This window comes from Cherax quadricarinatus, chromosome 7, assembly GCF_038502225.1.
Source record: "Cherax quadricarinatus isolate ZL_2023a chromosome 7, ASM3850222v1, whole genome shotgun sequence".
Lineage (NCBI taxonomy): Eukaryota > Metazoa > Arthropoda > Malacostraca > Decapoda > Parastacidae > Cherax > Cherax quadricarinatus.
This window is the reverse complement of record NC_091298.1, coordinates 56,795,737-56,811,862: the sequence shown is the minus strand read 5'-3', so window position 1 is coordinate 56,811,862 and position 16,126 is coordinate 56,795,737. Positions and strand designations below refer to the sequence as shown.

The following is a 16,126-nucleotide window of genomic DNA, read 5'->3' as shown; positions in this document are numbered from 1 at the left end:
ACTACCTAAATATGTGATAACTGTAACTACTTAAATATGTATGTGATAACTGTAACTACCTAAATATGTATGTGATAACTGTAACTACCTAAATATGTGATAACTGTAACTACTTAAATATGTATGTGATAACTGTAACTACCTAAATATGTATGTGATAACTGTAACTACCTAAATATGTATGTGATAACTGTAACTACCTAAATATGTATGTGATAACTGTAACTACCTAAATATGTGATAACTGTAACTACTTAAATATGTATGTGATAACTGTAACTACCTAAATATGTATGTGATAACTGTAACTACCTAAATATGTATGTGATAACTGTAACTACCTAAATATGTATGTGATAACTGTAACTACCTAAATATGTGATAACTGTAACTACTTAAATATGTATGTGATAACTGTAACTACCTAAATATGTATGTGATAACTGTAACTACCTAAATATGTATGTGATAACTGTAACTACCTAAATATGTATGTGATAACTGTAACTACCTAAATATGTATGTGATAACTGTAACTACCTAAATATGTATAATTCACTTATGTATATCTATACCTAAATATACTTACTAGAACCTGCTTGACTGAGTCCAGATCATGTGGCCTAATACAGGTATAGAGTCTGACAGAAAAGGGTAGAGCCAAGCAGACTGAGCCAAGAGTTTGTTAAACTCGGGAAAATTTGATAGTTTGATCATGGAGTCTTGAAAGACTAAGTGTAGAGCCTGATAGACAGGTGTAGAACTTCGTAGATTGAACCTAGAGCATGACAGACAGATGTAGTCTAATAGAGTGAGCCTTCCTGATAAAGGTGTAGTGCCTGATAGAGTGGGCCTGGAGTCTGATAGTGCAGAGCCTGATAGAGAGGTGTAGCGCTTGATAGAATGAGCCTGGAGCCTGATAGAGTGAAGCTTGAACCTGACAGAGAGGTGTAGCGCCTGATAGAGTGAGCCTGGAGCCTGGAGCCTGATAGCGAAGAGTAGCGCATGACAGAGTGAGCTTGGAGCCTGATAGAAAAGTGTAGCGCCTGATAGAGTGAGCATGGATCCTGATAGAGAGGTGTAGCCCCCTGATAGAATGAGCCTGGAACCTGATAGAGAGATATAGCGCCTGATAGAGTGAGCTTGGAGCCTGATAGAGAAGTGTAGTGCCTGATAGAGTGATCTTGGCACCTGATAGACAGTGCAGAGCCTGATAGAGGGGTGTAGAACGTGAGGCCAGACTCACCTCTGTCTCCCTGGCCAGGCGACGGAACAGTTCGTCAGACTCAAACTTGGTCTTCTGGTCTGGCACAACCCGCGGCATCTTGAACATGAGCCGCGGCTTGGGCGGCTGCGGCTGCGGCTCGTAGAGTGCAGGCAACGGCGACTCGTAGTGCGGCAGCATCATGGTTGTGGAGACCGGCACCGGCTCGTTCATCATCATGATGATGGCTGTTAGCACGAACCTGATAGAGCAGTACGATACTCGTAGTGTTAGCGTACAGCGCTGTTTATCAGCCCAGTTATTGTGGTATTGACGTACAACGTTCTTGTAGCGTCTATGTACTGAGTTGTCTATCAGCACAGTTGTGGTTGCTGCGGTCTCGTTAATGCGTAGAGTGGCTCCACCACCACCACACAGTTCTGGAAGCGGTTGGTCTAGTGTGGCACCAATACCGCACAACTCTCGTAGCGGTTTAATGCGGGTTGTGTGAAAGACTAGAGAGGAGAGAGTGCCTGTCTCCACACCCTCCAGGTACAGCTAGCTGGCGGCGGCCACTACACACACACACACTTGTCCAGACCGCAAGCTGGTCCAGACCGCAGGCTTGTCCAGACCGCAGGCGCCCCTGCACAGCGGTTAGCTCATCTAGCCGCACATTCTTGCAGCCTTGACTATATATACACACGCCTCTCCACTGCTGGCAATCTTACCAAACCACAATACAGATACTAAACCAACACAGTTTATCCTGTCAACCACCGCACTTTCTAATTCCTCCTGGTATATCCTTGTTAACCGCAATTTTTTATGTCGTAAATAGTCCGCAACTAAAGAGCGATACTCAAACACCTTTTTTTGGTCTTATATATTTATTTTTTCCGCCATGAAGTTACATTACAGTTGTGGTTGGTTGGTAGCAACCTGCAGGCCTTGTTACTACTCTCTCCTCAATACATCCTCCCTGTGAATTTAATGCTGTTGTATTAAGGAGTTATGACACAGTTATATTTCGTCCAAGGACTCAGTCATTAATTGTATTACCGTGTTGTATCCTGGCCACAAGCGTTGTATACATTCATCAAGAGATAGCAGTAGTAGTTGTAGTAGTATCTTAATTTCTACAAGTACATGTACAAGGTATAAAGGTCTAGCTGACATCAATGACTTACTACTACATAGAAAACCGCTTGTTATGTAGAGCATTTCGGGCAAAATAGGTCAGTTTTGTCCCAGGATGCGACCCACACCCAGGTATCCATTTTACTAATGGGGATCATAGACAAACCGGTGTAAGGAAAGACGCCCAATATTTCTACCCTCGCCGGGAATCGAACCCGGACATTCGCCGTGTGAAGCGAGAGCTTTAGCCACCAGGCTACGGGGCACAGTAAATAAGACACTTGTGCAACACTTGGGTATCTTCTTGGCAATAAAAACACCCTAGTGTTGCACATGTGTCTTATTCATCAAGTTGTATACCAGTAATGTATGATAAAGTATGCCATACACTAAGCTATTTAAATAATTCACACTAATATAAGTGATATTTCAAATATTTTCGGTCGAGCTAGACTCTCTTCAGGCAAATGTTATTTAACACACGCTGTAGATTGATCCACATTTGTTGCAGTATCACTTGCACTCTACCATGTGTTATTGCAATATTTTATAAGAAATGTATCATATTGGGTAAGTTATACCTTGTATTGAATGAGTTATGCCTTGTGTTGAGGGAGTTATGCCTTGTGTTGAATGAGTTATGCCTTGTGTTAATGGAGTTATGCCTTGTGTTGAATGAGTTATGCCTTGTGTTAAGGGAGTTATGCCTTGTGTTGAGGGAGTTATGCCTTGTGTTGAGGGAGTTATGCCTTGTGTTGAGGGAGTTATGCCTTGTGTTGAATGAGTTATGCCTTGTGTTAAGGGAGTTATGCCTTGTGTTGAATGAGTTATGCCTTGTGTTAAGGGAGTTATGCCTTGTGTTGAACGAGTTATGCCTTGTGTTGAGGGAGTTATGCCTTGTGTTGAGGGAGTTATGCCTTGTGTTAAGGGAGTTATGCCTTGTGTTGAATGAGTTAGGCCTTGTGTTAAGGGAGTTATGCCTTGTGTTGAATGAGTTAGGCCTTGTGTTAAGGGAGTTATGCCTTGTGTTGAATGAGTTAGGCCTTGTGTTAAGGGAGTTATGCCTTGTGTTGAACGAGTTATGCCTTGTGTTGAGGGAGTTATGCCTTGTGTTGAGGGAGTTATGCCTTGTGTTGAATCAGTTATACCTTGTGTTAAGGGAGTTATGCCTTGTGTTGAACGAGTTATGCCTTGTGTTGAGGGAGTTATGCCTTGTGTTGAGGGAGTTATGCCTTGTGTTGAATGAGTTATGCCTTGTGTTGAGGGAGTTATGCCTTGTGTTGAGAGAGTTATGCCTTGTGTTGAGGCAGTTAAGCCTTGTGTTGAGAGAGTTATGCCTTGTGTTGAGGGAGTTATGCCTTGTGTTGAATGAGTTATGCCTTGTGTTGAGGGAGTTATGCCTTGTGTTGAGAGAGTTATGCCTTGTGTTGAGGGAGTTATGCCTTGTGTTGAGAGAGTTATGCCTTGTGTTGAATGAGTTATGCCTTGTGTTGAGGGAGTTATGCCTTGTGTTGAGAGAGTTATGCCTTGTGTTGAGGGAGTTATGCCTTGTGTTGAATGAGTTATGCCTTGTGTTGAGAGAGTTATGCCTTGTGTTGAGGGAGTTAAGCCTTGTGTTGAGAGAGGTATGCCTTGTGTTGAATGAGTTATGCCTTGTGTTGAGGGAGTTATGCCTTGTGTTGAGAGAGTTATGCCTTGTGTTGAGGGAGTTATGCCTTGTGTTGAATGAGTTATGCCTTGTGTTGAATGAGTTATGCCTTGTGTTGAATGAGTTATGCCTTGTGTTGAGGGAGTTATGCCTTGTGTTGAGGGAGTTATGCCTTGTGTTGAATGAGTTATGCTTTGTGTTGAGGGAGTTATGCCTTGTGTTGAATGAGTTATGCCTTGTGTTGAATGAGTTATGCCTTGTGTTGAGGGAGTTATGCCTTGTGTTGAATGAGTTATACCTTGTGTTGAGAGAGTTATGCCTTGTGTTGAATGAGTTATGCCTTGTGTTGAGGAAGTTATACCTTGTGTTGAGGGAGTTATGCCTTGTGTTGAATGAGTTATGCTTTGTGTTGAGGGAGTTATGCCTTGTGTTGAGGGAGTTATGCCTTGTGTTGAGGGAGTTATGCCTTGTGTTGAATGAGTTATGCCTTGTGTTGAATGAGTTATGTCTTGTGTTGAGGGAGTTATGCCTTGTGTTGAGGGAGTTATGCCTTGTGTTGAATGAGTTATGCCTTGTGTTGAGGAAGTTATACCTTGTGTTGAGGGAGTTATGCCTTGTGTTGAATGAGTTATGCTTTGTGTTGAGGGAGTTATGCCTTGTGTTGAGGGAGTTATGCCTTGTGTTGAGGGAGTTATGCCTTGTGTTGAATGAGTTATGCCTTGTGTTGAGGAAGTTATACCTTGTGTTGAGGGAGTTATGCCTTGTGTTGAATGAGTTATGCCTTGTGTTGAGGAAGTTATACCTTGTGTTGAGAGAGTTATGCCTTGTGTTGAATGAGTTATGCCTTGTGTTGAGGAAGTTATACCTTGTGTTGAGGGAGTTATGCCTTGTGTTGAATGAGTTATGCTTTGTGTTGAGGGACTTATGCCTTGTGTTGAGGGAGTTATGCCTTGTGTTGAATGAGTTATGCCTTGTGTTGAATGAGTTATGCCTTGTGTTGAGGGAGTTATGCCTTGTGTTGAGGGAGTTATGCCTTGTGTTGAATGAGTTATGCCTTGTGTTGAGGGAGTTATACCTTGTGTTGAGAGAGTTATGCCTTGTGTTGAATGAGTTATGCCTTGTGTTGAGGAAGTTATACCTTGTGTTGAGGGAGTTATGCCTTGTGTTGAATGAGTTATGCCTTGTGTTGAATGAGTTATGTCTTGTGTTGAGGGAGTTATGCCTTGTGTTGAGGGAGTTATGCCTTGTGTTGAATGAGTTATGCCTTGTGTTGAGGGAGTTATACCTTGTGTTGAACGAGTTATGCCTTGTGTTGAGGAAGTTATGCCTTGTGTTGAATGAGTTATGCCTTGTGTTGAGTGAGTTATACCTTGTATTGAGTGAGTTACACCTTGTGTTGAGTGAGTTATACCTTGTATTGAGTGAGTTATACCTTGTGTTGTGTTATACCTTGTAATGAGTGAGTTATGCTTTGTACTGAGTGAGCTATATCTTGAGTTGAGCTAGCTATACTTTGTATTGAGTGAGTTATACCTTGTGTTGAGTGAGTTATACCTTGTATTGAGTGAGTTATACCTTGTATTGAGTTATACCTTGTATTGAGTTATACCTTGTGTTGTGTTATACCTTGTAGTGAGTGATACCTTGTGCTGAGTGAGTTATGCTTTGTACCGAGTGAGTTATATCTTGAGTTGTGAGTTATAGTTTATAATGAGCGAGGTATACCTGTGCTGCTGACTGACTCTGGGTGTTGAGAATGCCTACTGCGTTACGTTAGGTCTGGTCTGAGACCTGACTTGGTGAAGATAATCCTCAGGGTCAGTAACAGATAACAGTACTGTTTAATACCCTGGGCCTCACTGTTGAAAAGGTATTTCTACCTTTGCAGTTTATGTTCCGTTATTCTAGTTCTAAATATCTAAATATCTGTTAATGCAACCTGTTAGACTCTGTTATCTTTGTTTTGTGTCTTTAATTCAAGTTAATTCTCATTATCTCAGTTTTAGTCTCCATTAATCGTAAGATTTTAATTTCCGTTACTCTAGTTTCTCATCTTCGTTAATTCAAACTATTAATTCCTATTGCTCGAGTGTTTGATCTTCGTTAATCCAAATTATTAATTCAGGTTAACTGGGTTGTTAAGCTGAAACTGCCATTTCTTGTTATTGATGTTTTTGGTCTCTTATTATTGTTATCCCGACATTATAGTTGTTAAATACCGTTATCCAAAATGTTAAACCAGGATATTTAAAACGTTAGTTGCGTTATTGTGGATGTTTATAAATCCGGTAACGAAGGTTATCACATACCAAGATTTAGAACATTAAATCGTGTCATTATAAATGTTAAATCTCGCTATCAATGTTGTTGAATCATATTTAGCCAACATGTTACATAGTTATCCTTGTTCAATTCCGTTATTCTGGGCGTTAAATGCACTTATCTTGGGTGATGAAGACCGAAATCATAACCCCTTCTGACAACCTGCTCAAATCCCGTTACTCTCAACGGTTCAGATCCGTTATAACTCAATCGGCCTCTTCCCGTTACTCTGAATCTACGCTCTCCTGTCATGTTACAACAGATTAACATGTTAAATGTTTTATAGCGCGTGTCACGCCTGTACACCAAGGCTATTTAACATCCCTCCGGTCCGCTTCCCTCTCATCTACACGTCCCACACTTCCTGTTAGTCTTAAATGCATTTTAACACTGTTTACCTACGTAATCTCTAACCTTAATTGTATTTCCGGTTACTCTGTTACCTGTATGGATAGTTGCATATTTAAACAATTGTGTATTTAGATAATTGTAGATTTAGATAATGGTGTATTTAGATAGCGTAAATGCATCCGATAAGAAAATGATACAAGTTTGTGTGGCGGGGCACTGTTATTATTATAGAGAATCTATGGTGGACGAAATCAGGTTTGATCCAAGGAAGGGAACAGTAGCTTCAATTCACTGAATCAAGAGCTCTGAGAGTAGTCACAGGTAATTTATTCAGTACTATGTAGGTGACTACAGTTATCTTTCTACATGGAAGTAAATAAATTGTAGAGGTAGCAGAGGACTTGCACACTGGATGTTTACTGAGAAGGGTATCTAGATTAGGGTCTACGTGTACTTGTATCTAGTTAGGGGTTATCATGTACTGTGTATTTGTGTGTACATTAGGCTGTCATGTATTTTCTACATGTTTGAGGCAGTTGGATACAGCCACAAAACGTGCAAATACAGTATTAACGAGCGTCTTCACAGTACAGTGTGAGGTACAAAATAGTGAGAACAAAGTTGAATGTACTCTAGCCAACTAGCTGTTATCTTTGGTTGTAAAATTCACCTACAGTAACTATATCACTCCACCAAATATAACACTGTTGTCTTAACGTTGTTCTCTTAGTATAACTCTCTCTCCCACGAGCTTAAAAGTAATTATCTCTAGTAATTCAATTACATTCTGGTGATTATGCTAATGATCCTTGCGCACACCTAAATATAACTTTACTTAGCCGTTATAATACTTGTATATAATACCGACAAATACACGAGGAAGCCACACGTGCCTACTGTGTAGGCGAAACATTTCGACAATAAAGATACCTAAGTGTTGCACACGTCTTACTCATTTACGTAGCCAGCAATAAATGTTTTAACTGCTTTCCACCACACTGTTCAAAGTAACTGTATATCCACCACTAACTGTATCCCGCACCCACCAGCCGCTCGCTCATCACAGTCATCAACAAAAAACCTCTCACCAAGTATTTCTTTAATCGTTACAAAATGTCATTGCGATGCAAATAATAATAATCGTGCAGATGCTGTCGTTCCCGAGCACCGCCTGAGCGGCCACTTCGCAGCAATAAACTAGACACAAACTTAGCAAAAAATAATATTGATGTGCGTCACAAGTCCAGCAAGTGGCAAAAATCGAGGAGCTCACTTGTGCACTGATCACTAGATAACACCCGACTGACCACCTGCCCAAGCGGAGCCTCCATTGATCAGGCCACGCCCCCCTTTTAATTATCGCTCCTCATTGGTGAGTGGAGGATTCTCATGGGCGGGCAGTGGGCGGAACTGCAGCGGCAAGGGGAGCGGAGGAGGAGGAGCGACGCCTGTGATTGGCAATCTGGCAGGATGGGCGGAGGCGGGTGGGCGTGGCCACTTCTACGCACGAACTCTCGCGCATGTAAACACAGAGACCAGGAGACCGCATGCATGTATGTACGCATCCGCTCCTCCAGATACACACTGTCGATCGTCTAGTAACAAACTGGTCTGTGAGTTCAACTTTACCAACACTCACAGTCAAGAGGAACACAGATGCTCGTAACTTCATAGGGAGCACTAGAACATCATACGAAACTTTGTTGTGTCCAGTTTAATGAGGATAAGGAACACCGGTGTTCCCTTCGTCATAAGGAGCACTGGTGGTCCCTTCATCATAAAGAACACTGATGTTCCCTTCATCATAAGGAGCACTGATGTTCTTCCCATCATAAGGAACACTGGTGTTCCCTTCATCATAAGGAACACTAGTGTTCCTTCCATCATAAGGAACACTGGTGTTCCCTCCATCATAAGGATTACTGATTTTCCCTCAGTTTCACTGGATACTGATGTTCACTGCCATAAGAAACACTGATATTCCATGAGTCATGATGAACATTCACTATAGAGCCAGATGCTCCTTTCGTTAAAATGATCTTCCTTGGGTCATACGGAAGTCAGGAGGTATTTAAAGTGCCATAAATAAACCTATGTCAATAAAGTGCTAGCTGTTAGTAGTGTTGTAGCCGTCAATATCGTGCTAGTTGTCGACATTGTGCAGTTATCAACACTGTGCTAGCTGTCAACATTGTGCTAGCTATCAACACTGCTAGCTGTCAACATTGTGCTAGCTATCAACAATGTGCTAGCTGTCAATGTGCTAACTTTCAGCACTGTGATTGCTGTCAACATTGTGCTAGCTATCACCACTGTGCTAGCTGTCAACATTGTGCTAGCTATCAACAATGTGCTAGCTGTCAACAATGTACAGAGTTAATGTCAAAGGCAGCCAGAGTGAAAAGCTGTGTTCCCCAAGGTACAGTACTAGCTCCTATCTTCTTCCTCATCCTCATATCTGACAAACAGAGAAATAAATCATAGCACCGTATCATCTTTTGCAGGCGATACTAGAATTTGCATGAGAATGGCATCCATTGAGAGCATTGTAAATGTCCATACTGATATAGACCAAGTTTTGCAGAGGAGCCGCAGAAAACAGTAATATGTTCAGTGAGGATCAATTTTGAGTTACTCCATTATGGAAATTTTGAGGAAAAAAACTAGAACAGAGTATAAAACAAATTCTAATCACTCAGTAGAGCGAGAAACTAACGTGAAGGACGTAAGAATGATAATGCCAGAAGACCCCACTTTTAAGGTTCACAAATGTCATTATTACAACTGCGAGGAAAATGATAGGATGAGTAATGAGAACCTTCATAACAAGGGATACCAAGTTAATGATGATAAGTCACTTGTGGACTATTGTTGTACATTAACAGCGGCGATATTGCAGATCTAGGGATTGTATAGAAAATCATCACTACATGTATAAGCTCAGTCAAGATCATAATTTGCTTGGAACATTCCAAATCTTTTGACCGTACTCCTTTGGAACGAAGGCGAGTAAGATACATCATAATTTACACCTGGAAAATTCTAGAGGAATTGGTCCCAAATCTGAATGCAGACATCACTACCTACGGCAGACGGTGAAAAATACCTCCAGTGAAAAGTAGAGGTGTCGTAGTACAGTGAAATACAACCATTTTCTGTCTTCAGGTGGGAACTGGATAGGTTCCTGAAGTCAACGTGATAGCTGTCAGTAATGTGATAGCTGTCTATAGTGTGATAGCTGTCTATAGTGTGATAGCCGTCAAAAATGTGTTCTAAACAAAAAACTAATCAGTATGGATTTAGCGCTTGATTTTGAATATAATAATAATAATAATAATGAGACTATATCAGAAATAAGCTCTTTGTCATATATAAGAGCATTGCTTAACAAATATTTCTCTTCTGTTATGTAAAATTTATTTTGTCAAATATCAGGTCAGTGCATCACAAATAATTTTGTTGCGTCAATACTAAGTTCTTGCTTCAAATAAACTGTTTACTTCAAATATAATCTCCGTCTCTCTCTCTCTCTCTCTCTCTCTCTCTCTCTCTCTCTCTCTCTCTCTCTCTCTCTGCGTGATACGGAACCCTGGTGAGGTTCAGTTAGTCATGAAGGCAGCAAATGAGGTTTAAACAGCTGTAACTAGGTAGCCACAAAAGCCTTTATATTGACGTCGCTGTGAGGTGACGTCGGCAGCTGACTGCAGGTCGACCTCACTCTCTCTCTCTCTCTCTCTCTCTCTGCTTTCCCTGGGAGAATTTATGCTCTGTTGTCACATTTGAAGCGTTTACCTGGCGTGTACCTGGTGTGGGATCCAGGTATGGTCTCTTCCACACCTCCTACCCGTCAATCACGCCTGTCTATCATCATGAGCCGTCCGTCATCTGTTCCGCCTGGGTACACGGATGTCAAGTGTGGGTTCCCAGATAGGCCCTCGTATATCTATATTTTGTAATTGATGATACTTCATGGAGACGGAAGTTTAAAATGGTTGTTATTTGATTGCCTCTGCATGGCTCAAGGTCTGCTGGCAGTTACCCTTATATATAATGGACGGGTGTTGAAAAGTATTGAACCCCTTACATTTAATGAACTATTTCTAAGTTTCCTTGTTTTATCCTTACTATTGTTTACTGGTATTTTGCACTGTTTGCCGAGCCTTGTTTTCTTAAGGGGTTTAATGTCCTTGCAGTAAGTTGCACTCGTTGATCACTATGCATCTTCCGCACCCACCTTTTTGAAAAGAATGCAATCTAAGTGACTTTAAGTTTTTGTTATTAATTTAAGTATTGATTGTACTGATATGGGAATATTCTCCAGCGGTTTTATCCAATATTTCAGTGAGATAAAGGCTGATGAATAAGACACATATAATACTGAGGTATCTTTAATGTCGAAATATTTCACTACGAAACAGGCTTCCTTAGTCGTATACGAGCGAATACAAGACGGGAGACCGTAGAGTTAGTTTTGACGTGATTAGTTCGTCACTCATAGTATGAAGTGGTCAGTCCCTCAAACTGATATTGTATACCATCAAATCTCTGGATGTGATGCAAATGGTTTATAAACCCTACAAGATTCCTAAATATTGCATGTCACATTCTTCAAGATCCTGGATCTTCACAGTATGGGTGACGACCTGCACTGATGAGTCCCGACTCCCGGGATGCCTTCACTAGGTCAGTATACAACACTCTCGCCCACCACTCACTCACCATGTTAATAATACATTACTCACTACACTTAATCTCCTTACATAAATACACTATGACAACTCTAATGAATTAGAGTTGTAAATTAACTTACCTGTTATTTTGTTTCGGATTTCACGTGAGACTTAAGTTGTACAAGAGTGAGATCTTAGAATGAGGGTTAGTAAGTGTTGTGAGGTACCTAACTTGAAGAACACTGGACAAAGACGAGTACAGAGTACAAACACGAGTACAGAGTACAAACACGAGTACAGAGTACAAACATGAGTCTCGTCAGTGGCTTAACTATTCTTAAAAAGGTTCTACTTATCCAGTTATGATAATCATTGTTAACATTATCATATTATCATGTTTTAATGTTAAATAACTGGATGATAATCAGTGTAAACATCAGAAGATAATTATGTTTAATTGGTGTTAAATAACGCTAACTTAAGTTAGTTTGAGCTAAGATAAGTTAGGTGATTAAGCATCATTATTTCAAGTTACTCTTAATTACATAATAAGACGACAAGGAGACTTGTAGCTAGGAAACCATTTTTAATTTTGCAACGTTTCACTCACTGGGTGCTTTATCGTGCATGTTTCACCCCCTGGGTGCTTTATCATGCACGTTTCACCGACTGGATTCTTTATCATACATGTTCCACTCACTTGGTGTTGTATTTTACACGTTTCACCCACTGGAGGGGTGACAACGTTTCGCCCACACGGTGGGCCTTGTCACTCGATAACTTCACTAGGCGAAACATCAATAATAAGAAATCCTTATGACTACATCATTCATTACCATCACTGCGTCTGTATCTACCTACCTGCCCAGCCAAGACTCCAGTGGGCGACATGTGCAAATGGAACGTGTTACCTGGTTATCAAGGTGACCGCGGCCCGGTCCCAGACCAGGCCTGTCCGATGCTGGCATGATATACCAGGTTGTTGTTGCCAGCCTCAGCCATTACATTCTGTGACTTTTGCGGTGCCAACACTGAAAGATAATGGTGTATAGTGAAGCAAACTTCTCACCATATTACAGAATAATTATTATTAATAATTATAATTATAAAACCAATAATGAAATAATAATCAATATAATAAATAATAATAATAATAAAACAATAATGAAATAATAATAATAATAATAATAATAATAATAATAATAATATCAATGATAATAAAAACTATAACTAAATAATAATAAAATATTAATAATAATAATAATAATAATAATAGTGAAAATAATAATAATAAAAATGTTAAAAATAATACTACTAATAATAAAATAATAATAATAATAATAATAATAATAATAATAATAATAATAACAGCAACAACAGTAATAATCATAATAACATCTTTCTTACAGATTGATTTTTAAGAATTGATATGGAATAAAAATTTGAATCCTGAGCACCGGGACTGGAACCGGAATCTCCTGACGTTGCTGGTTCACATCAGCGTCAGTATGGAAGTATCAGGAGCGAATATCAAAATGGTACACAATACCGACAGGTTGGTAGGTAAGACACATAGGCAACTTTATTCCGAAACGTTTCGCCTACACAGTAGGCTTCTTCAGTCGAGTACAGAAAGTAGGCAGGAATAGTAGAGATGTGAAGACGATGTGATCAGTCCATCACCCTTGAAGTCGTAGATTTGAGGTTGTCAGTCCCTCAGCCTGGAGAAGTTCAGTTCCAAAGATTGGAACGCAGCCACTGAGAGGTCAGTGGCTGCGTTCTCACTATTACTACTCTGTACTCTCCTTCCGACAGTATTTAAGTCTCCGCACTGGACTGATCACATCGTCTTCACATCTCTACTATTCCTGCCTACTTTCTGTACTCGACTGAAGAAGCCTATTGTGTAGGCGAAACGTTTCGGAATAAAGTTGCCTAAATGTTGCCTATGTGACTTACCCCCAAGTATCAGGAGCACCGGGACTGGAACCGGAGTCTCCTGACGTTGCTGGTTCACATCTGCGTCAGTATGCAAGTATCAGGAGCACCGGGACTGGAACCGGAGTCTCCTGACGTTGCTGGTTCACATCAGCGTCAGTATGGAAGTATCAGGAGCACCGGGACTGGGACCGGAGTCTCCTGTTGTTGCTGGTTCACATCAGCGTCAGTATGGAAGTATCAGGAGCACCGGGACTGGAACTGGAGTCTCCTGACGTTGCTGGTTCACATGTGCGTCAGTATGGAAGTATCAGGAGCACCGGGAGTGGAACCGGAGTCTCCTGACGTTGCTGGTTCACATGTGCGTCAGTATGGAAGTATCAGGAGCACCGGGACTGGAACCGGAGTCTCCTGACGTTGCTGGTTAACATCTGCGTCAGTATGGAAGTATCAGGAGCACCGGAACTGGAACCAGAGTCTCTTGACGTTGCTGGTTCACATCAGCGTCAGTATGGAAGTATCAGGAGCACCGGGACTGGAACCGGAGTCTCCTGACGTTGCTGGTTCACATGTGCGTCAGTATGGAAGTATCAGGAGCACCGGGACTGGAACCGGAGTCTCCTGGCGTTGCTGGTTCACATCAGCGTCAGTATGGAAGTATCAGGAGCACCGGGATTGGAACCGGAGTCTCCTGACGTTGCTGGTTCACATCTGCGTCAGTATGGAAGTATCAGGAGCACCGGGACTGGAACCGGAGTCTCCTGACGTTGCTGGTTCACATATGCGTCAGTATGGAAGTATCAGGAGCACCGGGACAGGAACCGGAGTCTCCTGACGTTGCTGGTTCACATGTGCGTCAGTATAGAAGTATCAGGAGCACCGGGACTGGAACCGGAGTCTCCTGATGTTGTTGTTTCACATCAGCGTCAGTATGGAAGTATCAGGAGCACCGGGACTGGAACCGGAGTCTCCTGAAGTTGCTGGTTCACATGTGCGTCAGTATGGAAGTATCAGGAGCACCGGGACTGGAACCGGAGTCTCCTGATGTTGCTGGTTCAAATCAGCGTCAGTATGGAAGTATCAGGAGCACCGGGACTGGAACCGGAGTCTCCTGGCGTTGCTGGTTCACATCAGTGTCAGTATGGAAGTATCAGGAGCACCGGGACTGGAACCGGAGTCTCCTGACGTTGCTGGTTCACATGTGCGTCAGTATGGAAGTATCAGGAGCACCGGGACTGGAACCGGAGTCTCCTGACGTTGCTGGTTCACATCAGCGTCAGTATGGAAGTATCAGGAGCACCGGGACTGGGACCGGAGTTTCCTGACGTTGCTGGTTCACATCAGCGTCAGTATGGAAGTATCAGGAGCACCGGGACTGGAACTGGAGTCTCCTGACGTTGCTGGTTCACATGTGCGTCAGTATGGAAGTATCAGGAGCACCGGGAGTGCAACCGGAGTCTCCTGACGTTGTTGGTTCACATGTGCTTCAGTATGGAAGTATCAGGAGCACAGGGACTGGAACGGGAGTCTCCTGACGTTGCTGGTTCACATGTGCGTCAGTATGGAAGTATCAGGAGCACCGGGACTGGAACCGGAGTCTCCTGACGTTGCTGGTTCACATGTGCGTCAGTATGGAAGTATCAGGAGCACCGGGACTGGAACCGGAGTCTCCTGATGTTGCTGGTTCACATCAGCGTCAGTATGGAAGTATCAGGAGCACCTGGACTGGAACCGGAGTCTCCTGGCGTTGCTGGTTCACATCAGCGTCAGTATGGAAGTATCAGGAGCACCGGGACTGGAACCGGAGTCTCCTAACGTTGCTGGTTCACATCTGCGTCAGTATGGAAGTATCAGGAGCACCGGGACTGGAACCGGAGTCTCCTGACGTTGCTGGTTCACATGTGCGTCAGTATAGAAGTATCAGGAGCACGGGGACTGGAACCGGAGTCTCCTGACGTTGCTGTTTCACATCAGCGTCAGTATGGAAGTATCAGGAGCAACGGGACTGGAACCGGAGTCTCCTGACGTTGCTGGTTCACATGTGCGTCAGTATGGAAGTATCAGGAGCACCGGGACTGGAACCGGAATCTCCTGACGTTGCTGGTTCACATGTGCGTCAGTATAGAAGTATCAGGAGCACCGGAACTGAAACCGGAGTCTCTTGACGTTGCTGGTTCACATCAGCGTCAGTATGGAAGTATCAGGAGCACCGGGACTGGAACCGGAGTCTCCTGACGTTGCTGGTTCACATCTGCGTCAGTATGGAAGTATCAGGAGCACCGGGACTGGAACCGGAGTCTCCTGACGTTGCTGGTTCACATGTGCGTCAGTATGGAAGTATCAGGAGCACCGTGACTGGAACCGGAGTCTCCTGACGTTGCTGGTTCACATGTGCGTCAGTATGGAAGCATCTGGAGCACCGGGACTGGAACCGGAGTCTCCTGATGTTGCTGGTTCACATCAGCGTCAGTATGGAAGTATCAGGAGCACCGGGACTGGAACCGGAGTCTCCTGATGTTGCTGGTTCACATCAGCGTCAGTATGGAAGTATCAGGAGCACCGGGACTGGAACCGGAGTCTTCTGACGTTGCCGGTTCACATGTGCGTCAGTATGGAAGTATCAGGAGCACCGGGACTGGAACTGGAGTCCCCTGACGTTGCTGGTTCACATGTGCGTAAGTATGGAAGCATCAGGAGCACCGGGATTGGAACCGGAGTCTCCTGACGTTGCTGGTTCACATGTGCGCCAGTATGGAAGTATCAGGAGCACCGGAACTGGAACCGGAGTCTCCTGATGTTGCTGGTTCACATCAGCGCCAGTATAGAAGTATCAGGAGCACCGGGACTGGAACC

The 16,126-nt window shown here is 42.9% G+C and overlaps 1 protein-coding gene across 1 annotated transcript in view; it reads right to left on the bottom strand.

Annotated features, from left to right (window-relative positions):
* Positions 1–7,961, bottom strand: part of LOC128687044 (protein brother) — a 75,676-nt gene extending 67,715 nt beyond the window's left edge. Inside the window, exons 1-2 of the mRNA XM_053774398.2 lie at positions 7,875–7,961; positions 1,247–2,186 (exon numbers count right to left, since the gene is read on the bottom strand). Coding sequence (XP_053630373.2) covers positions 1,247–1,444 — 198 coding nt within the window. The 5' untranslated portion in view covers positions 1,445–2,186; positions 7,875–7,961. The remainder of the gene's footprint in view (positions 1–1,246; positions 2,187–7,874) is intronic.
* Between the last annotated feature and the right edge of the window lie 8,165 nt (positions 7,962–16,126).